General features: G+C 37.4%; 1 protein-coding gene across 3 annotated transcripts; it reads right to left on the bottom strand.

The window, feature by feature from the left end:
- Positions 1-410: 410 nt before the first annotated feature.
- Positions 411-20,464, bottom strand: a1cf (apobec1 complementation factor). Of its 3 annotated transcripts, none has more exons than XM_059324200.1 (13): positions 20,354-20,464; positions 14,214-14,364; positions 13,854-13,988; positions 13,641-13,771; positions 12,688-12,926; positions 10,997-11,161; positions 9,813-9,910; positions 8,694-8,831; positions 7,115-7,259; positions 6,435-6,685; positions 5,034-5,170; positions 4,130-4,284; positions 411-3,437 (listed from the first exon to the last, which is right to left on the bottom strand). In XM_059324200.1, exons 2-13 carry the CDS (start codon positions 14,313-14,315, stop codon positions 3,283-3,285), a joined length of 1,851 nt encoding a protein of 616 aa, XP_059180183.1. In that variant the 5' UTR covers positions 14,316-14,364; positions 20,354-20,464; the 3' UTR covers positions 411-3,282. The 3 variants fall into 3 exon arrangements, with proteins under 3 accessions (XP_059180183.1, XP_059180184.1, XP_059180185.1); XM_059324201.1 differs by having other exon boundaries at positions 6,435-6,661; XM_059324202.1 differs by having other exon boundaries at positions 3,299-3,437; positions 4,120-4,284.
- Between the last annotated feature and the right edge of the window lie 291 nt (positions 20,465-20,755).

The following is a 20,755-nucleotide window of genomic DNA, read 5'->3' as shown; positions in this document are numbered from 1 at the left end:
AGATGCTTCTGACTTTCTGGAATTGGACAAAGCTCTTGTTTATTTTATATTTTTTATTTTTTAATCACTTTAATATGAACAACTAGCTGTGCTGAACTGCAAACTGTCCTTTTTTTTTTTTTTTTACAGTTTCAGTTTAATTTCTTTTGTACCTCTTTGTTAATTGTAAAATCAGCTAATGCTGTGATTTACAGGAAAAGATTATGAGCTCAGTCCCCAAACTGAAGAAGACGATCCCAAGAATGACCTAAATTAGGTCTCAAGGTTTAAAATAAGACCTGTTGTGAGATTACATGCCTCAATTAATGAGAGAAAGAGAATTAAATCACAAACCAGATCAACAGATGATATCCTATTTGTAATGTAACTTTTTATTATAGAAAGTGCCAAATTTTTGTACATCATGCGTTTATGTTTAGAAAGTGGTTGTTAGTATTCTACAAAATCCAGGAGGTCGAATATGCAGATGGGGGTTCCTGGGTCTTGAGGTCAGACTCTGGAGGATTGTTTACTCCCTTCCCACCAAGATACCAACATGTTCTGTAGCTTTAAATCCGAGCCCAGTTCAGCCCCTGAAGGAGAAAAGTCATCTAAAAGTTGGTCGTTGGAACGCTAGCGGGATAAAGACAGCAAGTGTAAAAATACGTAATTCAATGAAAAGTAGTGAAATAATGTTGACTCATTGAAGCTTCTTCAGATTTGTGTTAGCTTCTTTATTTTGTGAAGATTACGGTTCATCACACATCAGTTTCCCCTCATATTCCCACAATTCTCTCTGCTCATCACAGATTCGTGTCGATTCAGTTTCATATGTTTATTGTTTCCAGGTCAATTAGAGGATGCACAATAACTCTATACAAATAGCATCTGGATATTTATTCTTTTTTTCCTGGTATAAAAATAAGTTCTAAGTGCTTCACACACTTTAATACTGTCTCTGCTTCGTTCACAGCTCGGGTGGCAGCGCTTCGTAAAACTTTCCAGAAACACTTAAAAGAAACAAAAAGAAGAAACAAATATCTGGTCGTCTGCTGCTTTTCACTCTGCATTTGTTATTATCAGGAAAAAAAGTTCAAACTACGACACGCTAGGAGGCGCTGCTAGAACGGATCCTTTTTTGTTGAAAGAAAAATCACTAGATCCTTTACTGAATGACTAAACTTTTTACTTTTGTTTGTAAACAGACGGTTCACAGGTTAAAAAATGTGGATTTTTACTGGCTCAGATAAACTGCGTTATTATGAATCCCACTGCTTTTCTTGGCAAGACTCGCCCAGCAAAGCAACCAGATAGATCGAGGTCAGGCAGTGACCTTAACTGGTGAAGATCAGGATAATCTATTGGTCCTAAACAAATCAGGTTCTGGTACCTGAGCACGGACGCCTCGCGAGTCCTATTGCTTGAATGCGATGCAGGATGGATCTTACCATGAAGTGGGATTCAGAATTGGGCGTAATCACCATAGAGACACATTTTACGAGCTTTATTCAGCTGTTTAGCGAAGTAGGTCCCTGACAAAAGCTCCTGATCAGATGCAAATTGGCGTTGACTTGGTGCTCAAGAACTACGCCTAACCTGCTGGGCGCTACAGCCAATCAGAGCACAAGACACAGACTGAGGGGAGGGGTCACCTGCAACAACAGAGACTTTATTGGAAGTGTTGCATTCACATGCCAAAGTTTTTGTTGCATCTGGAAGAAACCGGCACAAAACGTGAATGACGACAACATCATCAAGCAGGACTACGGGGAATGTTGTGACATATATTTGGACTGTCTCTGCAGGGTAGTACGCAGTTTCCTGCTTACTTTTTTGAGTTTGCTTTCATGACAGAACGTAGTTACTTGTTATCTATTTTGACCGTTATCACACAATTGAATGGGCTTTTATGATCCCATCAGTATGGGCGGGAAGGGACTCTGGCTGCTGGTAGGTGCAGTAGGTTGTTATCAGCTCATTTAATGGCCGCTTGCTGCAAACTAAATGGTTACGTTTAGTTAAAAGGTTGGTTTAGTTCGGTTTATGCTACAAAACAACTTCTCTAAGGTAAGGGCAAAAAAACTTCCTGGTTAGGCGTTATAAAAGATAGGATAAAAAATAAAATAAATGCTGAACGCTACGTTATTACAAGGACGGAAGTGAAATAGTTGCGTTAGTTAATTAAAATTGTGACTCATGGAAGTTAAATTATGTTACTTCAGGTAACATCTTTAACTCTTGGTTTACTATGATCGCTTGCCAAAAGATAAAATCTTTTTTTAAATATCGACATTGGACAAAAAACAACTGTAATGCAACGGTTTGATGTTCTTGTTTGGCGACATCATCCACTGATCAGATGACTTTCAGGAACGCAGCTGTGTTAAAGGTCCTAATAAAGCTTTCAGACAGCTGAGGTTTTGTCGCAAACATGACGGCAGAAAAACTGAAAATCATCGGTCTGACGTGTTAATGATGAGTGAGAAAAAGCTCATGACACAAAGTTTAGATGAAACTAAAAACTACATATTCACAGTCTGTAGAACTACAAAGTCCTGAATGCCTCGGTGACTAAAACACGTTTTAAAATCCTGCTCTGTCCAGAATTCAGTCGTACCTTCAAAGATTTTACAAGAAAACTGATGAAAAGCCAAAAGTAGACACAAAAGAATATAACTACATTTTTCAGTTGAAAGATGTTCAAAAGAACTACAAATCCCACGTAGAGAAAATAACACATGGTTACCACGAAGCATAAAATAGCAAAGTCTATTTAGTTGATTCAGTTTTTGAATATTGTAAACAAACTACTAGAAACATGCAAACAAACTAAAAATAAAAAACGGATCAAAATGTTAATTCAAACCTACAGCCAATCACAGGCTGCCTACTTAATCAATCACAAATTAATCAAAGATATATACGAATGCATAATTCAGAGACGGATAATATGGGTAAAGAAAGAATATGTGACGGGTGAATAAGTTGTTTCAGGACGACTGACGAGTCCGAAACGTTTTCTAGCAGCAAGTTTCAAAACGTCTGTTTGATTCCCTGTAAAAACTGCAGCATTAAGAAACGTTCACACTGTTCTGCTTTTATTTTTTTTTAAGAATAACTGTCTCAGTCGTGTTTTGTGTCCTGATGAAACAGATTTTTTTTTAAAGAAATGAGTCTACTCACTTTATTCCCGCTCTGAGATGAAAAATTTTAAACAGATTTAAAGTGACAGTTTGTAAAAAGCAGTTTTGTGTGAACGCATCTTTAGTTGCAAGTGTTTTTCCTCCGTTGGAAACCGCTCTTCTAGAAAACGCCGTATCCGTCAGAGTGGCGGGCCGCCATGGCGAAAGCGGGATATCCCTCATAGGTGGTGTATGCGGTCAGGTCCTGACCCAGAGACACAGCCTGCTTCAGCTGGGAGGCGACCGCAGACGACGCCGGGCTCGCCAGAGTGTAACCTGGAGAGAGACATGACCAGAAGTTACGACTTGTCATCAACGAGTCGTCCACTTTAAGGTAACCTGTTAAATTATGGGGCTATTTCTGTGTCTTTATTATGCAAAAGTATTGACGCTGCAATCAAAACATATTTTTCAGCAGGGGAATATATTTGTGATGAAAAATGTGCTTTTGTGAATCAAAAAGTTTTATTTACAAATCCAAACGTTTTTCCAAATAATTTTTTTCTTTTTTTTGCAAAATTTTTTTATTGAAATTGCAACATTTTTCCCAAAATTTTGTTTGTGAATCCAAAAGTTTTGTTTAAAAATCCCCAAAAATCTGTCTAGAAATTCCTAATTTTTCTCCGAAAATATTTGTCTGCAAATCAATTTTTTTCCCCAAAATTTTTGTTTTCAATTCCAAAAGTTTTGCATGCAAATCCAAAACTTGCACAAAAACACAATAACATTCCTGGAAGATTTAATTTGAATTGTAGTTGAGTGTAAAGAATGAAATGGATCTTAAATTTGGCTGACTGCTGGTCTGGGAGCTGTTGTTATTGAGCTCTAGTATTAAACACAACCTGCTGGAAGCTTTAAAACTCTTTTTTTGATGTGAAGGAGACATGTCTGCGATCTGAGCGTCAGAGACTGTTAGTGGCTTTGTGAAGAGGAGAGTTAGTTGTTTTTGGGTACGGACCTTCACATACCTGGGAAGGCTACCGAGGCCACAGCAGCGGCAGTTGCGCAGGCAGCGTCTGCAGCGCCCTCAGCCTGCACACCGAGCGTCTGCAGGGTGTGCTCTGCTGCGTGGACTTTAGCTTCTTCTACAGCTGCACACAGCTTCGCAGGCGTAAAGGGATGGCTGCAGAAAGACGAAACACATCACTACCATGGCTTCTTAACCCTTTGATGCACAACATATTGACACCTCTTTTAATGCACAACATGGGTCAAAAATGACGTTATTTAATGCTTACTGTGTGTTTCTGTGCTCTATCTTTTGATATCAAGTTATTTTATGATTGAATATCCCAAATATTCTTTAAATATCTTGTTTTTGATAACAACAGATCATTATTTCCATTTTGCCGCTCACACTTTATGAAGAAAAAAAGGTTTTGTATTATTACATAGCTAACTATTTGGCTAAGTAGCTTGCTAAGCTAACTATTTAGCCAAGAAGTTAGCTACGTAGTTAGCTTAGCAAGCTACTTAGCCAAGAAGTTAGCTAAGTAGTTAGCTTAGCAAGCTACTTAGCCAAGAAGTTAGCTAAGTAGTTAGCTTAGCAAGCTACTAACCTAAAAAAATGGATATGGGTAATTTTTGACCCATGTTGTGCATTAAAAGAGAAGTGACACAAAAAGGGATTTTATTAAAAAATGAATAAAGGAAACATAAAATTAGGATGTATGATGACCAAAAACAAACTAATTGAGAAAAACCTGGAATACTGAATGATGAAAATAATTTATTGCAACGATATAGAACATAAAAAATCTGCCGGGTCACTTTAGACCCATGTTGTGCATCAAAGGGTTAAAGTCAAAAGGCAAGATATTTTTTTCTCCGCAATTACATTTGTTTTAGCAGTAGTAGTATTAGTATTCTTACACGTTGGGGTACTGTGTAGCCAGAGCTGGTATGGTGATCTTGTAGAGAAACAGTTGTCTCTGGTCCGGACCGATGGCAGAGTGGAGCTGATAGACAGGCTGACCCCAGTTATTCTTCTGACACAACTCCTCCAGAACCTGTTGGACGGACAGACACAGAGACAGACAGGCAGAGTGTTAGTAATCATGGTGCAACAACATCATAGGATTCGTCATTTCAGTCAGTTTTATTTCAGATGTTTTTTATTTTAGATTATAGGGTTTTCATGGAGTCAAACTTTAAACCACAATTTTTTTATAACCTCAGTCTCAGTTTTGTGGGGAATCGCTGAAAAGTCACGAAAGATAAAGATAAGTCTGGCTGAAAACTGGTATACGAGACAACTGCATAATGATATATCTGCAGCTGTAGGGACTTATATATTACAGAGCTTGGATCCATGGAACTTGAGCCCACAAGCTCTGCACGAAACTTGGGTGTCATGACTGATGACCAACTGATCTTCAAGGTTCATGTGTCCTCAATTGCCAGATCGTGTCGATTCTCCCTGTACAACATCAGGAAGATCAGACCCTACAAGACCGAGCAATCGTCGCAACTCCTGGTTCAGGCCCTTGTGTTATCACGTTTAGACTACTGTAGCTCTGCAGATGATCGAGAACGCAGCTCCGCGTCTGGTCTTCAACCAGCCCAGGAGAGCTCATGTCACTCTGCTCCTCATCTCTCTGCTCTGGCTCCCGGTCACAGCAGCATCAAATTCAAAGCCTTGTCTCTTGCCTACAAAACAGCAACGGGAACAGCCCCTTCTTATCTGAACTCCTTTGTTCAGGTCCACAAACCCTCCTGTTCTCTACACTCTTCAGGCAAAAGATATCTGGCTCCTCCTCCGCTGAAGGCCTCTACGTCTCAACCAGACTCTTCTCCTCTGTAGAGCCCCGGTGGTGGAACCAACTTCCAAACTCCATCTGTTCCACTGAGTCCTTCTCAATCTTTAAGAAGAGACTGAAGACCAACTCTTTGCTATATGTCATTGTAGAATTGTAGAATTGCAGAAAAGTCCGTAGTCCCTTGAAGTCCCTTTTGTGGGACTTAATACTACTTGTGGGACTTTTGTGCTTCATACTACGCCTTAGCATCATTCATAATTACTGCGGCCAATAGAGGGCAGTGGAGGACAGCCTCAACCATTAACACAGGCCGTATTAAGCTGCTTGTAGAAACGACTTATAGGGTTTTCTTTATGGGGAGGACAGTCTTGACAAGGCACAAACCTAACAGCAAATGCCTCCAAATGCCGTTCCTGTTACTGATAGAAACGGTGGAAAAAGCTATAAAACAAGATCAAAGTTGTAATCAGCTGGTGTAACTCTTCCCAGGTTGTTCTCTGGTGTGTTCTGTTACCTGTGGTGCAGGTTTGATGGCGGCGGCCTTCAGGCTCATGGCAGCCGGGTTCATGGGGGTCAGCTCCATCCCCGGCAGCAGGTCGTACAGCTTCTCCTCTGCCTGTTTGTCCGCCTTCAGGCCGTAGGAGGCGCCGCCACCTCCGCCGGCGGCTCCGCCTACAGCTCCGACCCCGGTGGCGTAGGCCAGGTACCCCCGCCCGCCCAGCCCCCGCACCCCGGCAGCCCCTACAGGTACAGTCATGTAAATTTCTACAGGAGACCGAAAAGGCAGTGAAATCAATCAAATCACCGGAAATCAACCGGGAAGAAGAATCACAGTTGTCATGGTAACAGTACATCTGTCCTGCTGCGGCTCCTTTAATTCACTTCATTATTCCTCCGCATGATTCATTCTCTTATTCTGATTTAATATTTAATAATCAACAATAAAGTCTCACTTTTGATTCAGTGGATTCTTTTCAATCATTAACAATATTCAGACACACAGGTAATTTTGAGACAACATTCTTCATATTTGGTTGGTTGATCTTGACAAACTTGTCCTAAAATACACATGATTTTGTCCAACTGGGGACCTCTTGTCATCATTTCACAGAACTGAAGGTCCCCAGATTGTGAGTGTGAGCATGAATTTTATTTTTCTGTTTCAGATTTACGAGGTAAACAAAGCATCCTCACCTCTGACAGATGGTGTCCTGATCAGGCCCCGCCCTCCAACGTGAGCTTTGGCCGCCGGGAAGCGGAACTGACCCTGTATGGCGGCGTAGGCCTGCGGGGCGTAAAACACGGGCGGGCCGAGGTACGCTGCTGAAGGGTCGTACACCTGGAGAAAGTTGTTATACTTTTTAAAAATCTTTGATATAAATAATTTCTTGCTTTATATTAAGGTCCTTGTAATAACCATTAATTAACAAGTAATAAGGCATTGTTCTTGCTTTAGATCCCTTTAGCTGCAAAAAGCATAGTTAACTTATAATAGATGAGCAATAAAGTATATTTTAATATCAATAAGCAGACAAAAGATTAATAAAGGCATGGCAAAGACATAATGGGTGGGTTATGGGTGTTTGTAATGCTATTATGAAGGATTATAAAATACTCATGAGGCTTTTATTAATGTTCTTATTATACATCTCTTATAGCCTGCTATTAGCTGTATTATAATGCCATTATTAACACTTATATAGGCTTATAAACACACAGTAATGTTAATAAGCATCTTGTAAGGACTTACAAGGGCCTTATTACTTGTTAATTAATGGTTATTACAAGGACCTTAATATAAAGCGTTACCCTTTAGTTTATGACCAAATACATGCACAACTAATGACCGAAGTTTTTCCAATGTTTTTTTTCCCTGTTTTTGATTAAAATTGATGAAGACGAGGAGGTGAGACATTTTTTATACTTTTTAAAATCTTTGATAAAAATATATATATATTTCTTTTGACCAAAATACTTGCAGAACTAATGACCACAGACTTTATTTTAAAGGGATATATTACTCTTTATGTGCTCTCATAATACTAATTATCCTGAGGGCTAATTAATTTTCCAGTATTCACCATAATAATTCTATTAATTTATATTTAATATGAATATAATTTAATAATTAATAATTCCGTTATTATGTCTTGTTTTTCTATCTAATAATGTTTCCTTGTCTGTGTTTATAACAAAATGGGATCATAACACAGTTATGGGAGATATTTGTTAAGATAAAAATTGTCAGTTAAAAGGCCACTTTGGTCCAAAGATCTTTTTGAATCTGATATCTGAGGTTTATGTGGCGATGTCAGGTCGCATGACCTCCTATAAAATGTGGGCGTGTGTTACAGCCAAATGTTTGAACCAATCAGGATTGAGAGTTTTGACTTTTATTCTCTGTATTCAGCAATAAAAACAGCACATAAGCCTCAGAGGGTCGACAGGCCTTTTGGTTTTTGTGTTTTGTTATTGTTTGTTTCTGTTGACTTCTGTCTTCCAAAATTAATTTGTGAGGTGTTTACGGTCCTTGAGTTACTGTCTCAGACTGTGCAGTAATTGAAAGCATCCACTAGATAGAGCTGTTTACTTTAGTGACATTCATCCATAAATCATCATGATGTCTCAGTCCTTTAAAGGAAACACATTCAGCAATAATCAAAGCTCTATATACAGCCTACATCTGCTTTATCATTTATATAAAAAAAAACCCTGAAACGTTAAAAACATTCACATATTACTTTCATAGTAAAACAATGTCCTAGGGTCCTACCTGTCCCAGGGTGTAGGCGGCATAATCGGTCTGCAGCAGAGACCCTCCACGTCCTCCTGTCCCTCTGGTGTAACGGACGTAACTGTCCTTGTCCACCGGCTTGGCCAGAGTCACTTCGATAGGAGAGCCGTCCACCACCTGCAGACAGGATGGAACAAATTATATATTTTTCTACATGCTGTTCTAAAAGTTCTGATACGACACTGTGAAAGTGGTGTTAAATAAGTATAGGTTGTGTGAAGGAAATTTGGTGTTTCCTGCATGGTGGGACACAAAGCCTTCTGGGAAATCACTCTTTAAACTCAACTCTGATGACACCTTGACTGAGGGGAACGTGTGGGCCAGTGGGGTCTGGCCTGGTGTGATGTATAGGGGAGGAAGATAGGGCCGCATTGAGTCTTGCTGAAGAATCAATGCTGGAAACTACAACAGATATAAGTCGAGTGGTGTACGGGACTTTGTTGTACTGTAAAATTGCGGTGTATGGAATACGAATGTGCTAATAAAACTTGCTGAACAGAGTGTTGAGTGCTTTGTGTTTGGCCAGCTCACCCATCAACTTAGTGCAATTTGGCAGAATTGCCACGACAGTTGCAAACTGGATGACGACGTTCTTGTAACTGCCTTCAGTGTTCTGTTTTGTTGTTGTTATTTGTTTGTTTTCTTTGCGTAAGTAATAGAAATTCTAAGATCTAATTTGCTTGATATACTATGGTTGACTGATAAGAAAATAAATAAATAAATAATAATGATGATTTATATTTATTTGACATTAGGTGGCTATATATAGAGTGACACTCTTATTTGAAGTGTGGAGTACCAGGGGACAGGCCTAGATAAGTATTTTTTACTTCAGCCTACTCCCTTTTTTTTCGGACCAAAATTATATAAGGAAATGCATATTGAATATTAAGTTAACTGGTTCTTATATCTATCTTACATGTTTATGTATAGGGCTATATAAACTTTATGTGTGTAAATATTTATATGTTTGATATGTACATCTGTATAATGGTGTTTATGTATATGCATCTAGCCTACTTTGTTGTAGTTTATGTTGTTGTTTATTTCGAAAAGAAGAATTAATAAAATGGAAAATGAACTGTGGTTGTCGCTGACCTTCCCGTTGAGGGCGTTCATGGCGTTAACGGCGTCCTCTCTCTGAGTGAAATGGACGAAGGCGTAGTCTCTGATCTTTTTCACTCGCTCCACTGCACCTGCAACACAACAAACACTTTTTTAAAAATATCATTTTATTTGATTTATTGCCTTCTGGAGCTGCAAGGGCTCACTCTTTTATTATCTATTTTTTATTTTTATTTTTATTTTTCAACAGTAAAAATAACAGATTAAATGTCATAAATGAAAACAACAATTTAGCAAAATACAAAGAACATAAATGACAAAAAAGACGAGAAATAAAATACACAAATGAAGTATAGAAAATAATTAGACAACATTAAATAAACATGCGATTTATTTGTGTTCAATTTGTTTTTTTTAGTCTGTCAATTTATTTATTTTAACTTGTTTTTTGTACATATCTTTTCAATCAGTTGTATTGCAATTATTTCTATCCCTTTAAATTTGTTTTAATTCCTTTTTTATGCTTATCTATTGACCCACATGCATTGGTCTCTAATTGTTGAAATGTTTTTAGTAATTTTTATGATTTTTCTTGTTATGTGTAATCATCAACCTATCAGTCATCTGTGAATCACCTTATGAATGAATGAGTGTATAAAAGGTGCTGAACTAATTGTTAGTAAAAGTTTGATTAAATTAACTGATATGGAGATCTGTATGGTGGCTATTGGCTCAAACAATAAATAATATAAAGCTAATAATCAGCTTCATGTTTGTTCTGCAGTTTTGGTAAAACATTTTTTCTCATCAACTAAAATGCCTAAAAATAAATGATTTGAATAATTTAACAATACAAATTAATTATATCTGTTTCATCTACAAATAAACCGCCTGCTACTTTTATGAAATTTGACTTTTTAATGTTTATATAATAAATTCATTCATTTAGCTGACATCTTGCAGCATTAATAAAATAAGAAATAATAAGAGTGCAATGATTGATCCCTGTGGAACACCACATATTAGAAAAACTGTGTTTGAAGCCCCAAATTTTGTTATAACATATCACTCTCTTCTGTTAACTACAAGTTTCTTTACTTTACATCCTAAAATGTAAAAAATAATTATAGTCAGTTATTATTCAATGTCCAAGGTGTTGCATTCAGGGACAGTCGGACCTCTGAGAGTTTACTCTGGATTGTGTTGTGTTCAGGTACCTGGTCTGAGGCTGTTGAACTCCTTCTCGATGGTCTCCTCAGTGGTCTGCAGCATCAGGTTCCTGACGTACAGGATCTTCACTGTTGCCATGGTATCCTCATCTACCTCCACTTCAGGCTCCGCCCAGTCCACGGCGATGGCATGACCCCACAGCTGAATACGACCTTAGAGCGGGAACAGGTAGCTTTAATTTTAATGTCGTTAATAATATAGATAATAAACTTTGTTCATGTAAATTTAACACTTTATTTTCTGATTTTTTTCCCCCAAATGTATATATATATATATATATATATATATATATATATATATATATATTTGGAATTTGGATTTCACATGTAAATGTACCACTTAAATTTATGGCGTTAAAATGTCAGAGAATATTCCAGTTTTCTCAAATATTAAATATATATATAATTTATGACTTTAATCAAGGGCAATATCCAAGTTTTTTTCTTGTTAATTTTTGTGATTTTTTTGTAGTAATTTTAACACTTCAACCTCAGAGAGTTTTTCTTTGACTATGACTATAATCTCAGAGTATCTGATTTTTTTCCTATTTCTTGTAAATGTAATACTTTAATCTCTGTCTGTTTCCGTCTGAAAACATGACTCAGCATCATTCAGTCTGTTGCACAAACGTTCAGTGTTACACAAACCGTCTATCTGTGTCAAAGCAATAAAACTCTCTTATCACTGAGGCTTCAAGGAGAAGCAGCTCTTCTCTATCACACAGTTTAAAAAATAATTAATAATTTTCATACCCTGAAATGTTTCCAAGCCTGCAGAATAAAAACACGTCACAACTTTTTTAGTCTGGAACCAGCAGGAAACACGGAGGGTTTAATGTGTTTATGGTTAACTCTGATTTCCGCTGATTATCTCATTATAGCTCTGCTCCTATTGGACACTGACCCAGTGACACAGGCTGTGATTGGCTGCTGATAAAACCCCGACTCAGACTTTGACATCTTTTATTGTGTTGCCTTTACTTTTACGAGGTGTTTGGACTTTAAAGCAGTAATGTTGGTACTTTGGCTGCTTTAAAATAACTCGTTAGCATAACTTTTACAGCTGCCTGTGTTCGGTACCTCCCAGAAACACAGAGAACAAGTTTAAGTTCAGAGACACAATGGGCTAAAATATCATTCGTCATGCCGATTTTTTGGTCTGTTTCACTTCCATAACATGGCCTCATTCAGACAAAACATCCAAAATACACATGTAGCTGTTTATTTTACAACACTATGTGTATTTGTTGCTTTATTTTCTGATTTACGGAGTAATAAAATCACATATCCAAACTTCCCATTGGACAACAATTTGACTCCAATATGTCAACAAAATGAAACACACTACCAAATAAACTACCAAGTATATAGTTGCTAAGTTGTATCGCTATTTCTAGGGGTATATGGTAATATATAGGTTATTAAGATGTTTTTGACTTTTGGATGTCTCATCACCTTGGACTGAATCAATGAATTGAGAAAATAATCGTCAGATTAATCATTTATGAAAGTATAAAGGTTTGTTTCAGCCTTACATGTGGGGTGATCTTTTATGTAAGTTTGTCTTTGCTTTTTGGCTGAATAATGTCCTTGAATGCACCAACACAGACAGTGTTCTGTTCTGAACTGTCGTAACACAACTTAAATCTGACTCGAGTGTTCAGTGTTCGGTTTTGTACCTGGCAGCAGTTTGCGGCGGGCCATGGCGGCTGATCGGTGGCTCTCATACTCGACGAAGGCAAAGCCTCGGTTCTTAGATTTGTCTGCGGCGCTGGGGTACACGATCACGTCCACGACACCGTCGGTGACCTTCCTCATCTCAGACAGGATCTCTTCACGCTTCTTGGTTTTTGGGATCCCGCCCACAAACAGACGGCAGTTGTCGACGCTGGCACAGACTCCAAGAAGGCGGCCATTTCTGCAGGAAGGAAGAGAGGCACGTAGTGGGACAACATAGGATGTTGCTATGTGGTTATGGGATTGTTCTGGGTGGTTGTAAATGTAGCAGGTGGAGTATTTGTGTCTTTGCTAATGTTGCATAGTTGCTTGATTTTTTTACTGAAATATTCAGGTTGCTATGGTGTATGTTTGTGATGATAAGCCTTTTCTGGGTTGTTGCTTGAAAACATGATCATTATCTACACCAGGGATGGGCAACTGGAGGCCCAGGGGCCACATATGGCCTGCACCCTCACTTGAAGTGGCCCTCAGTACAACTACATGCATTTTAGCATTAAAATCTTAAAAGTGCAGTGTAAAAAAGCACAAAATTACTTCTTGCAATTAATGTTGGTCTGCTGTTCTTGCACTGAAAAAAATAAATCACAGTAAGTGGTTATTTTTTATTTTTGCTTCAAGCCTTTTGTATTCCTATTTATACTGTTATACAGGCATTTGAGCATGAAATATGTTAAGTTACTACACTGTAAACATATTTAAAATTGCAGTTTCATCATATCTGGTGAAGTGCACGGTCCTATATGTGGCCCTGTGGTAGTGACGATGAAAAATTGTGGCCCCTCCAGCATTTAAGTTGCCCATCCCTGATCTACACTGATAATGTTGCAGCCCTTACTGATGCCTGCTGTGTTGGTTGTATCCAGACTGTAGTTGTTAAAAAACAATCCCTGACCTGATCTCGTAGTTGTTGAGCTGCTTCATAGCTGTTTTGGCCTCCTGCTTGTTGCCGAAGGTGACAAAGGCGTAGCCTCTGTTGTTCCCGTTAAAGTCCATCATCATCCTCACCTCGTAGATCTTACCAAACTGTTGACAGAAATACGAAAAAATGTAAGAACAAGAGGCTAACATGTGTTCACAGGATGTTAAAGTAGGAAACAATCATCACCTTCTCACACAGTGGAACCAGTTCGTCTTCAAACAGATCTCTTGGTAGTTTCCCCACAAAGATCTCGCTGCCTCTCTCTGGGGGCGGGCCATCCCATCCAGGCGGCGGGCCACCGTACCGCCGCTGGCCATTCTCCTGAAACACAAGTTGAAAACCCACTATTGTGCATTTTTGTTTATGAATATTAATCATTTCACATTTTCAGTAGGGATTATGAGTTATATTTATTATAGTAAATCAATTTGATGCTTTGAAGGCACAAAAACTGCATTGTAAAGCGTGACTTCTCGTATGAACCAGCCGTTTTTCGCCCTTTTATTCAAATACAGATACAGATAATGGAGTCTCTGTCTCCTCTACCTGCTGCAGTTTGTATCCCGTCCGTTGCATCAGAGCCCGCAGTGCCACCTCCTTCTGCGTCCCCGCCAGTCCGTCCCCGCTTGCTTTCTGATTGGATTCCATTGGGTGTGATTGACAGCGATACGTAAATCAGGGAAATTAGGGGTGCTCACTAGATAACAACAGAAAACAACAACGTATGTGTCACTTTTACATCCTGCTAACCTCAAATCAGTTTATCAGCTTCGTTGCGCATAGCTGTTTCTGAAAGTGGCTCACCAAAATGTCACCTGGCGCTCCACATTTTTGATTATATGAAATGTTAATCAGGGTAACTGGAGGTGCTCACTGGAACACAACATTCCATTTTTATGTCCTACAAAACTGAAAATCAGAGTTTTTCTGCCTCGTTGCACTTATCTGTTCCTAAATGCGGTTCGCCAAAATGTCACCTGGCGCTCCACATTTTTTATTATGAGATATGTAAATTAGGGAAATTAGGGGTGCTCACTGAAAAACAACAGAAAACAACAACTTGTGTGTTGTTTTTATGTCCTACAAAACTCAAAATCAGAGTTTTTCTGCCTCGTTGCACTTATCTGTTTTGAAATGTGGTTCGCCAAAATGTCACCTGGCGCTCCACATTTTTTATTATGAGATATGTAAATCAGGGAAATTAGGGGTGCTCACTGAAAAACAACAGAAAACAACAACGTGTGTCGCTTTTGTGTCTTACAAAACTCAAAATCAGTTTCTCTGCCTTGCTGTGTTTTTTTCTGAACATGGCTTGACGTGGTGAAGGACACTTCACCACCCGGTGCTCCAAATTATTGATGATAACAGCCTACAGGTAAATGTTACAGTGATCAGCATGATGGGATAAAGATTCTTTAGACCCCAACAAAGATTTAAAATAATTGATTTCCCAGACAACAATATGTTTCCTCTGGTTCGCCTCTCCCCTGATGGATGAGGCCAGTTGGAAATGCTCCATGAACTGATCAGCCTGCGGTTGAACTACAAGGCTTTGGTTGAACTTGGCAGTTTCCAGTCTTTACTGGTTGTAACTGTGGGACCGAGGGGCAGTGCTCTGTCAGATAAAGATGAAGTAAAAGCAGCATTTCCCGCGGCGGTGTCCACTCTGTGACTGTGTGTCCCCACACACTCTGAACAGCGGAGTCCTGTTTTGAAGCGAGCAGCAGAGAGGTCAAGGTCTGTCCAGTAATCATTGACAGAAACTCTGGACAGACTGCAGCAGGACTGTCCATCTCACTGTCTGAATGTCTCTCTGTCTCACTGACTGGAAATACTCAAAGTCCTCAGCTGGCTTTAAACACATTTTCAGGCACCCAAAAGGAAAAACGAGGTTACAGCGAGCAAACAGACAAAGAGGCGTGTTTGTAGCTGCCATCATCATCATCTCTGAGTCTCTGAGCCTGATGTCTCTCCTTCTTCTTCTGTTGTTGTTGTTAAAAAATCAACAAAAATCATTCATCAACATGAACACACCATCCTGCTGACACAAACACTCACTGGAGCACCACATTTGCTAATAGATCAACACAGAATTATTTACTGCTTTAAACACATTAAATATTATTTTTAAAGCCGATTTAAACATGTCTACTGGTTTGAGTGAGTTTAATTAAAACAACTCAAATATATTTCATTTGGTAAAGAAAATCTGGAAAAGCAGCACTTCAATGGAAAATGTAATTATTTATCTAAACTTTATAATAATAATACATTTTTATTATTTTATTTTTATTTTAATAAATTTGTGTTCTTCTCTTTAAGAACCAGATAACAAAGTGGTTAATAATTTAAAAAAATATATAGGATTTGGGTTTTTGGTGGATTAATCTGCTGCTGAAAATAGTCAATATGACTGATACGACTGATGAAACTATATATGCGTTAATTTCAATAATATATTTAAAAGATATCTTCAGTTACCCGCAGGCTCAGAACATAACGAATATTATATACAACATATTGTTGCCCATTGCCAGTCGTGATCACACACACACACACACACACACACACACATACTTATAAAGAAACACACAGGCAGATAAGTGGCTACTCACAGCTAACCCTTTGAACCTTAAAGAAAGGTTGATATAATCAGTGTAATGACGAATAGCCTGCTGCACTGCATACATTAACATGGTGATCACACACACACACACACACACACACACACACACACACACACACGCATGCAGAGTTCTTTCTTTCTGCTTGATTTCAAAGAGAAACTCAGGAGCAAAAATGAGAGAAGAGCTCTTCACATTAGAGGGGCGGAACGGGCGAGAGACAAAAGAAAGAGAGCAAGAGAGAGGTCAAAGGTCACGATGATGATGATGATGATGAAGATGAAGATGAAGGGAAACACGAACAAACAGTGTCTCTTTGCTTGCTGTCAGCACTCCTGAATTCACACTTTTAGATCAGATTTATTTTCTCTTCCTTTTGTATCCCTGACAAATGTATTTCATATACAAAAGTCATCAGTGAAATGTACCTAAAGAATTGGAACTAAAAGTATTCTCTTAAATATAAAATATTACATTAATTATAAAGGTTACACTTTTTAATTAGGGTACGTTAATTAACATCATTTAATGCCATAATAAACATTAACTAAGTTTTTTATTTGACAGTTAGCTAATGTGTCCAATTATCATTTATGAATGTGTTAATGTTTAGTAATGGTTTCATGTATGCATTTGTTTAATTCATAAAGCTTCTTTTAGTTAATACAGTAATGAGCGTTAACTAACAGCTAATTAATACAATAACAGTTATTCAATATATCTGAATGAATGGGATCTATAGGTATCTATGGGTCTCCTCTTTTCAGATATGCCTGATTTATCCTGACAACATGCAGTTTTTTTCTGCAGTAAAATGTGTTGTTTTGTCCTGTTGTATGTGAATATTTCTGCATACAAGGGTCCCTAAACGGTCTGTGAGTTGCATAAATCGGGTATGACTGGAAAGCTGAGGCTCTTGTGGATTCAATGAGACCAATTTTATTCATGTGTGATGATGTTCGTCAGTGAACTTGAGCTCAGTGTATAAAATGAACTGCTGTGACCTCATAAAACTTTACAACCACAAACCAGAGACCTAGAGCATTCAGAGGTCGGATGGCTTTCCACAGTGTATTGACAACAAGGAGGTTTCTCAGCAGGAAACACAACAGTGCTCTCTATACAAAATATAAAAATCTACAAATTGTCAAAAGTTTTTTAAACCAATAATGTGTTTGGTGTTCCTTAAGGTTTTGGTGTCCTAATGTGCTATTTGGCAATATAAAAAATGGCAAAATTTAGGTACAAATCTGTGTAACAAATCGTATCAGCCAAACATAATTGAACTTGAGAATGGGCTTATATCCTCATATCCTAATGTTCTTGTATTTATTTAATCTTCAGGTTTTAAGGTAAACAGATACTTAATACATACTGTTGTATGAATTAGCTGTTACTCAATGCTTATTACTGCATTAAACAATGTTAGTAATCTTTATGAACAATTAAGTAATTTATAAATGGCTACATTAGTTAACAATAATGAGACACATATGTTGATGGTTAGTTCTGTTATTTAATGTGTATTACTGCATAAAATAATGTTGGTTAATGTATATTTAGTGTGAAGTGCTACCTATTACATTTTATCATTATTGAATGAATAACAAGTATTTAAAGTCGTAGTTTATTAATGTGCAGTCATGTGAGATATTTTGTGTACTGCTAAAAAAAGTCACTAAAGCTGTTAGATAAATGTAGTGCAGTAAAAAGGACAAGAAACTAAAACAATTCAAGTAGCCTACAATCTTGACATTTCACTCTGAGAACGAGTAATGGTAATAAAAAAAAAGTACTTTAATAGATATACAGCATCCATGCAGTTATAAAAAAGAAAAAGTTTAGAAGTTTAGAGTTTATAAATGTAATGAAAAAGTTTTTTAATGGTAACATATGCTCAGTTTGATCGTTTGTCTGCTGACCGAGGAGAGACGCTGTAAGGGCAAACAGGTTCAGCTGACCTGAGAGTCCACCAATCAATACTGCTGACAGAGGGGCGTCTCTCTCTCTCTCTCTCTCTCTCTCTCTCTTTCTCTCTCTCTCACACACACACACACACACACACACACACACTCTCTCTCTCTGTTCTCATCATTAATCCATTATCTTTTTTCCTCCAAAAACAGACAAATATTTTTTCTTATTACATTTTCAGCTGTTTATGTAATAGTTATTATGTAACATAACATAACATAACATAACATAACATAACATAACATAACATAACATAACATAACATGAGACACTTTGGCAGCCCATTTGTGTCAAAACATTCATAATACAATTCTACAATTCTACAATGTCATTTAGCAGACGCTTTTATCCAAAGCGACGTACAAATGACAGTTATACAACATAGATCATGGGAGTTGTTTTCATTGTTTACACCCATCGCAGATGAAAATCAGCCTGACAAGTTATCACAATTTAGTTCATGTCATGTTTCATCACGTCGTGTCCTTTTATTCGAATGAAACTGTGTTTCCACAGAGTTCGCTTCTATTTGTGGCGGCAGCTGAACGGTTAGCGAGCAGACAAGCTAATGTTAGCTTGTCGAATGCTAACTTATCTACACTGAATTCAATGATTTATAAATCCTCTGTTGCTCAAACTGAATAATAAATATACACTCTGAATTATAACTTTGATGCACCTTTGTTTTACACAGCGTATCAACTTTCTTGGAATCAGGCTTGGATGAATTTTTTCCACTCAAGATAGTTTTAGCTTTGTTAGCTAGCTTGCAGTTCGTCCGCGTTATGCTGCGTTCACATGGAAATGACAAACTGGATATAATTTTAGCAGAACGGTGAAATGACGTGTGAGAATACCGGCAGCAATAACAGAAGACCAAATTTCTGTCATAATTTAATTTTTTTTCAGTTTTTGTCTTCCTCCATGACAAAAACCTACTTCCCTCCCTCACATGAGGAGAAAATATGAGCAAACTATAAATAGAGTGAACTTTATTTATGAGTTCACTTTATACACCTCAATAACTAAAAAAATGTTTTGTTGTTAAAAAAATAAATCTCACAAATTATTAAATAATAAAGGCACGTAATCCTGATAATTGTATTATCATGAAACTACTAATATATAATATATTTAATTAAGATAAATATATCTTTTATTCTTGTTAGCAGTTGCATTTTAACCCATTTCAACATTCATGTATTTAAAGTATTTCTTTCTGATATTAAGATACTTTTTTGATAATATTTCTGTAAGTTGTATTTTTGCTGCAGTGATGTCAGAATGCAGTTATTTTACCTAAGATGAAGTACTGCACTAGTGTTACATAAATGATTAATCGAAGAATCTCTAAGGATTCTGTTTAAGTGGTAAAAAACAACAACAACCAACAACTATCATGAATAAATTTAAATGTACATATTTAGGTTATTTTCTTAATCAGTTCTTTTACTACAGTAGTGTCTGAAAGTGTTACCTTTACTTAAATATTTTTTTTCTAATTACCCTGAAGAGCTCTCTCTAACAACATACATTTTTTCATTTAATAAAATGAATGTCATCCATTGATCCTGATAATGTATTTCATTATAATGGAAATATTTATATAATTACAATGTATTAAGTTAAATAAACTAATATGCAGCTTTCACTCTTTTTAGTAGTTTTATTTTTACACATTTTAATAAAAATGTACATGAAGTCTTTTTATTATATTTAAATGCCTTTTTGATAATATTTTAGTTCTTTACTACAGTAATGTTATATATGCTTGTAATAGAGTATTTTTATAATGTGGTATTACTGCAGAAAAGTATCTAAATACTTGTTTAATCATAAGAATATTACTCTCAATATATTTAGACATTTCCACTTTGTTCTCTCTCACACGTTGAAACTGCTCGGCCTGTTTGTTCAGTTAGCTGTTTAGCCTCTGATGGCTCCTGTTCATCAGACACCAGCGAAGAAGAGCAGGTAAACGACCCTGTCTTTACACTGTCACATGCTCTCTTTCTCTCTGTTTGTTTGTTGGTGTTTAAAATATTATAACATGAAAACTTTGTTTGAATGAAAAACAGAAAAACTCACCTGAGCAATTTCAGAGATCACCTCCCTCCGATCAGAGCTGTGTCATTCTGAGGACCCAAAGTGTGTGTGTGTTCACGTGTCATCGAGACCGTGTGTATGTGTGTGTGTGTGTGTGTGTGTGTGTGTGTGCCTATGTGTGTGTGTGTGATCACATCATATCAAACTCCAAAGGTTCACTGTCTTGGTGTTAGCTTTACGAGCCGGCTGATGTTAATGTTTAACCTGCTGCTATCTGTGGACATACACACACATACACACATGCAAATACACACACCGTGTGTGTGTGTGTGTGTGTGTGTGTGTGTGTGCATGTGTGTGTTGCAGGAGGCCTTTGACCGATGGTCACTATCTGGATAGTCTCTTCACCTACTAACACACACACACACACACACACACACACAC

Source organism: Centropristis striata, chromosome 21 (genome assembly GCF_030273125.1).
Source record: "Centropristis striata isolate RG_2023a ecotype Rhode Island chromosome 21, C.striata_1.0, whole genome shotgun sequence".
In the NCBI taxonomy this organism is placed as follows: domain Eukaryota; kingdom Metazoa; phylum Chordata; class Actinopteri; order Perciformes; family Serranidae; genus Centropristis; species Centropristis striata.
Note: the sequence above shows the minus strand (reverse complement) of the source record. Positions and strands in the feature narration are given on the sequence as shown.

Coding starts and splice junctions, on each gene's coding strand:
- a1cf (XM_059324200.1), bottom strand. CDS start 14,315: ATGGAATCCAATCAGAAAGCAAGCGGGGACGGACTGGCGGGGACGCAG. Junction 8,832..9,812: donor TGAACGCCCTCAACGGGAAG/GTCAGCGACAAC, acceptor TCCTGTCTGCAG/GTGGTGGACGGCTCTCCTAT. Junction 6,686..7,114: donor CAGGACACCATCTGTCAGAG/GTGAGGATGCTT, acceptor GGTCTCCTGTAG/AAATTTACATGACTGTACCT.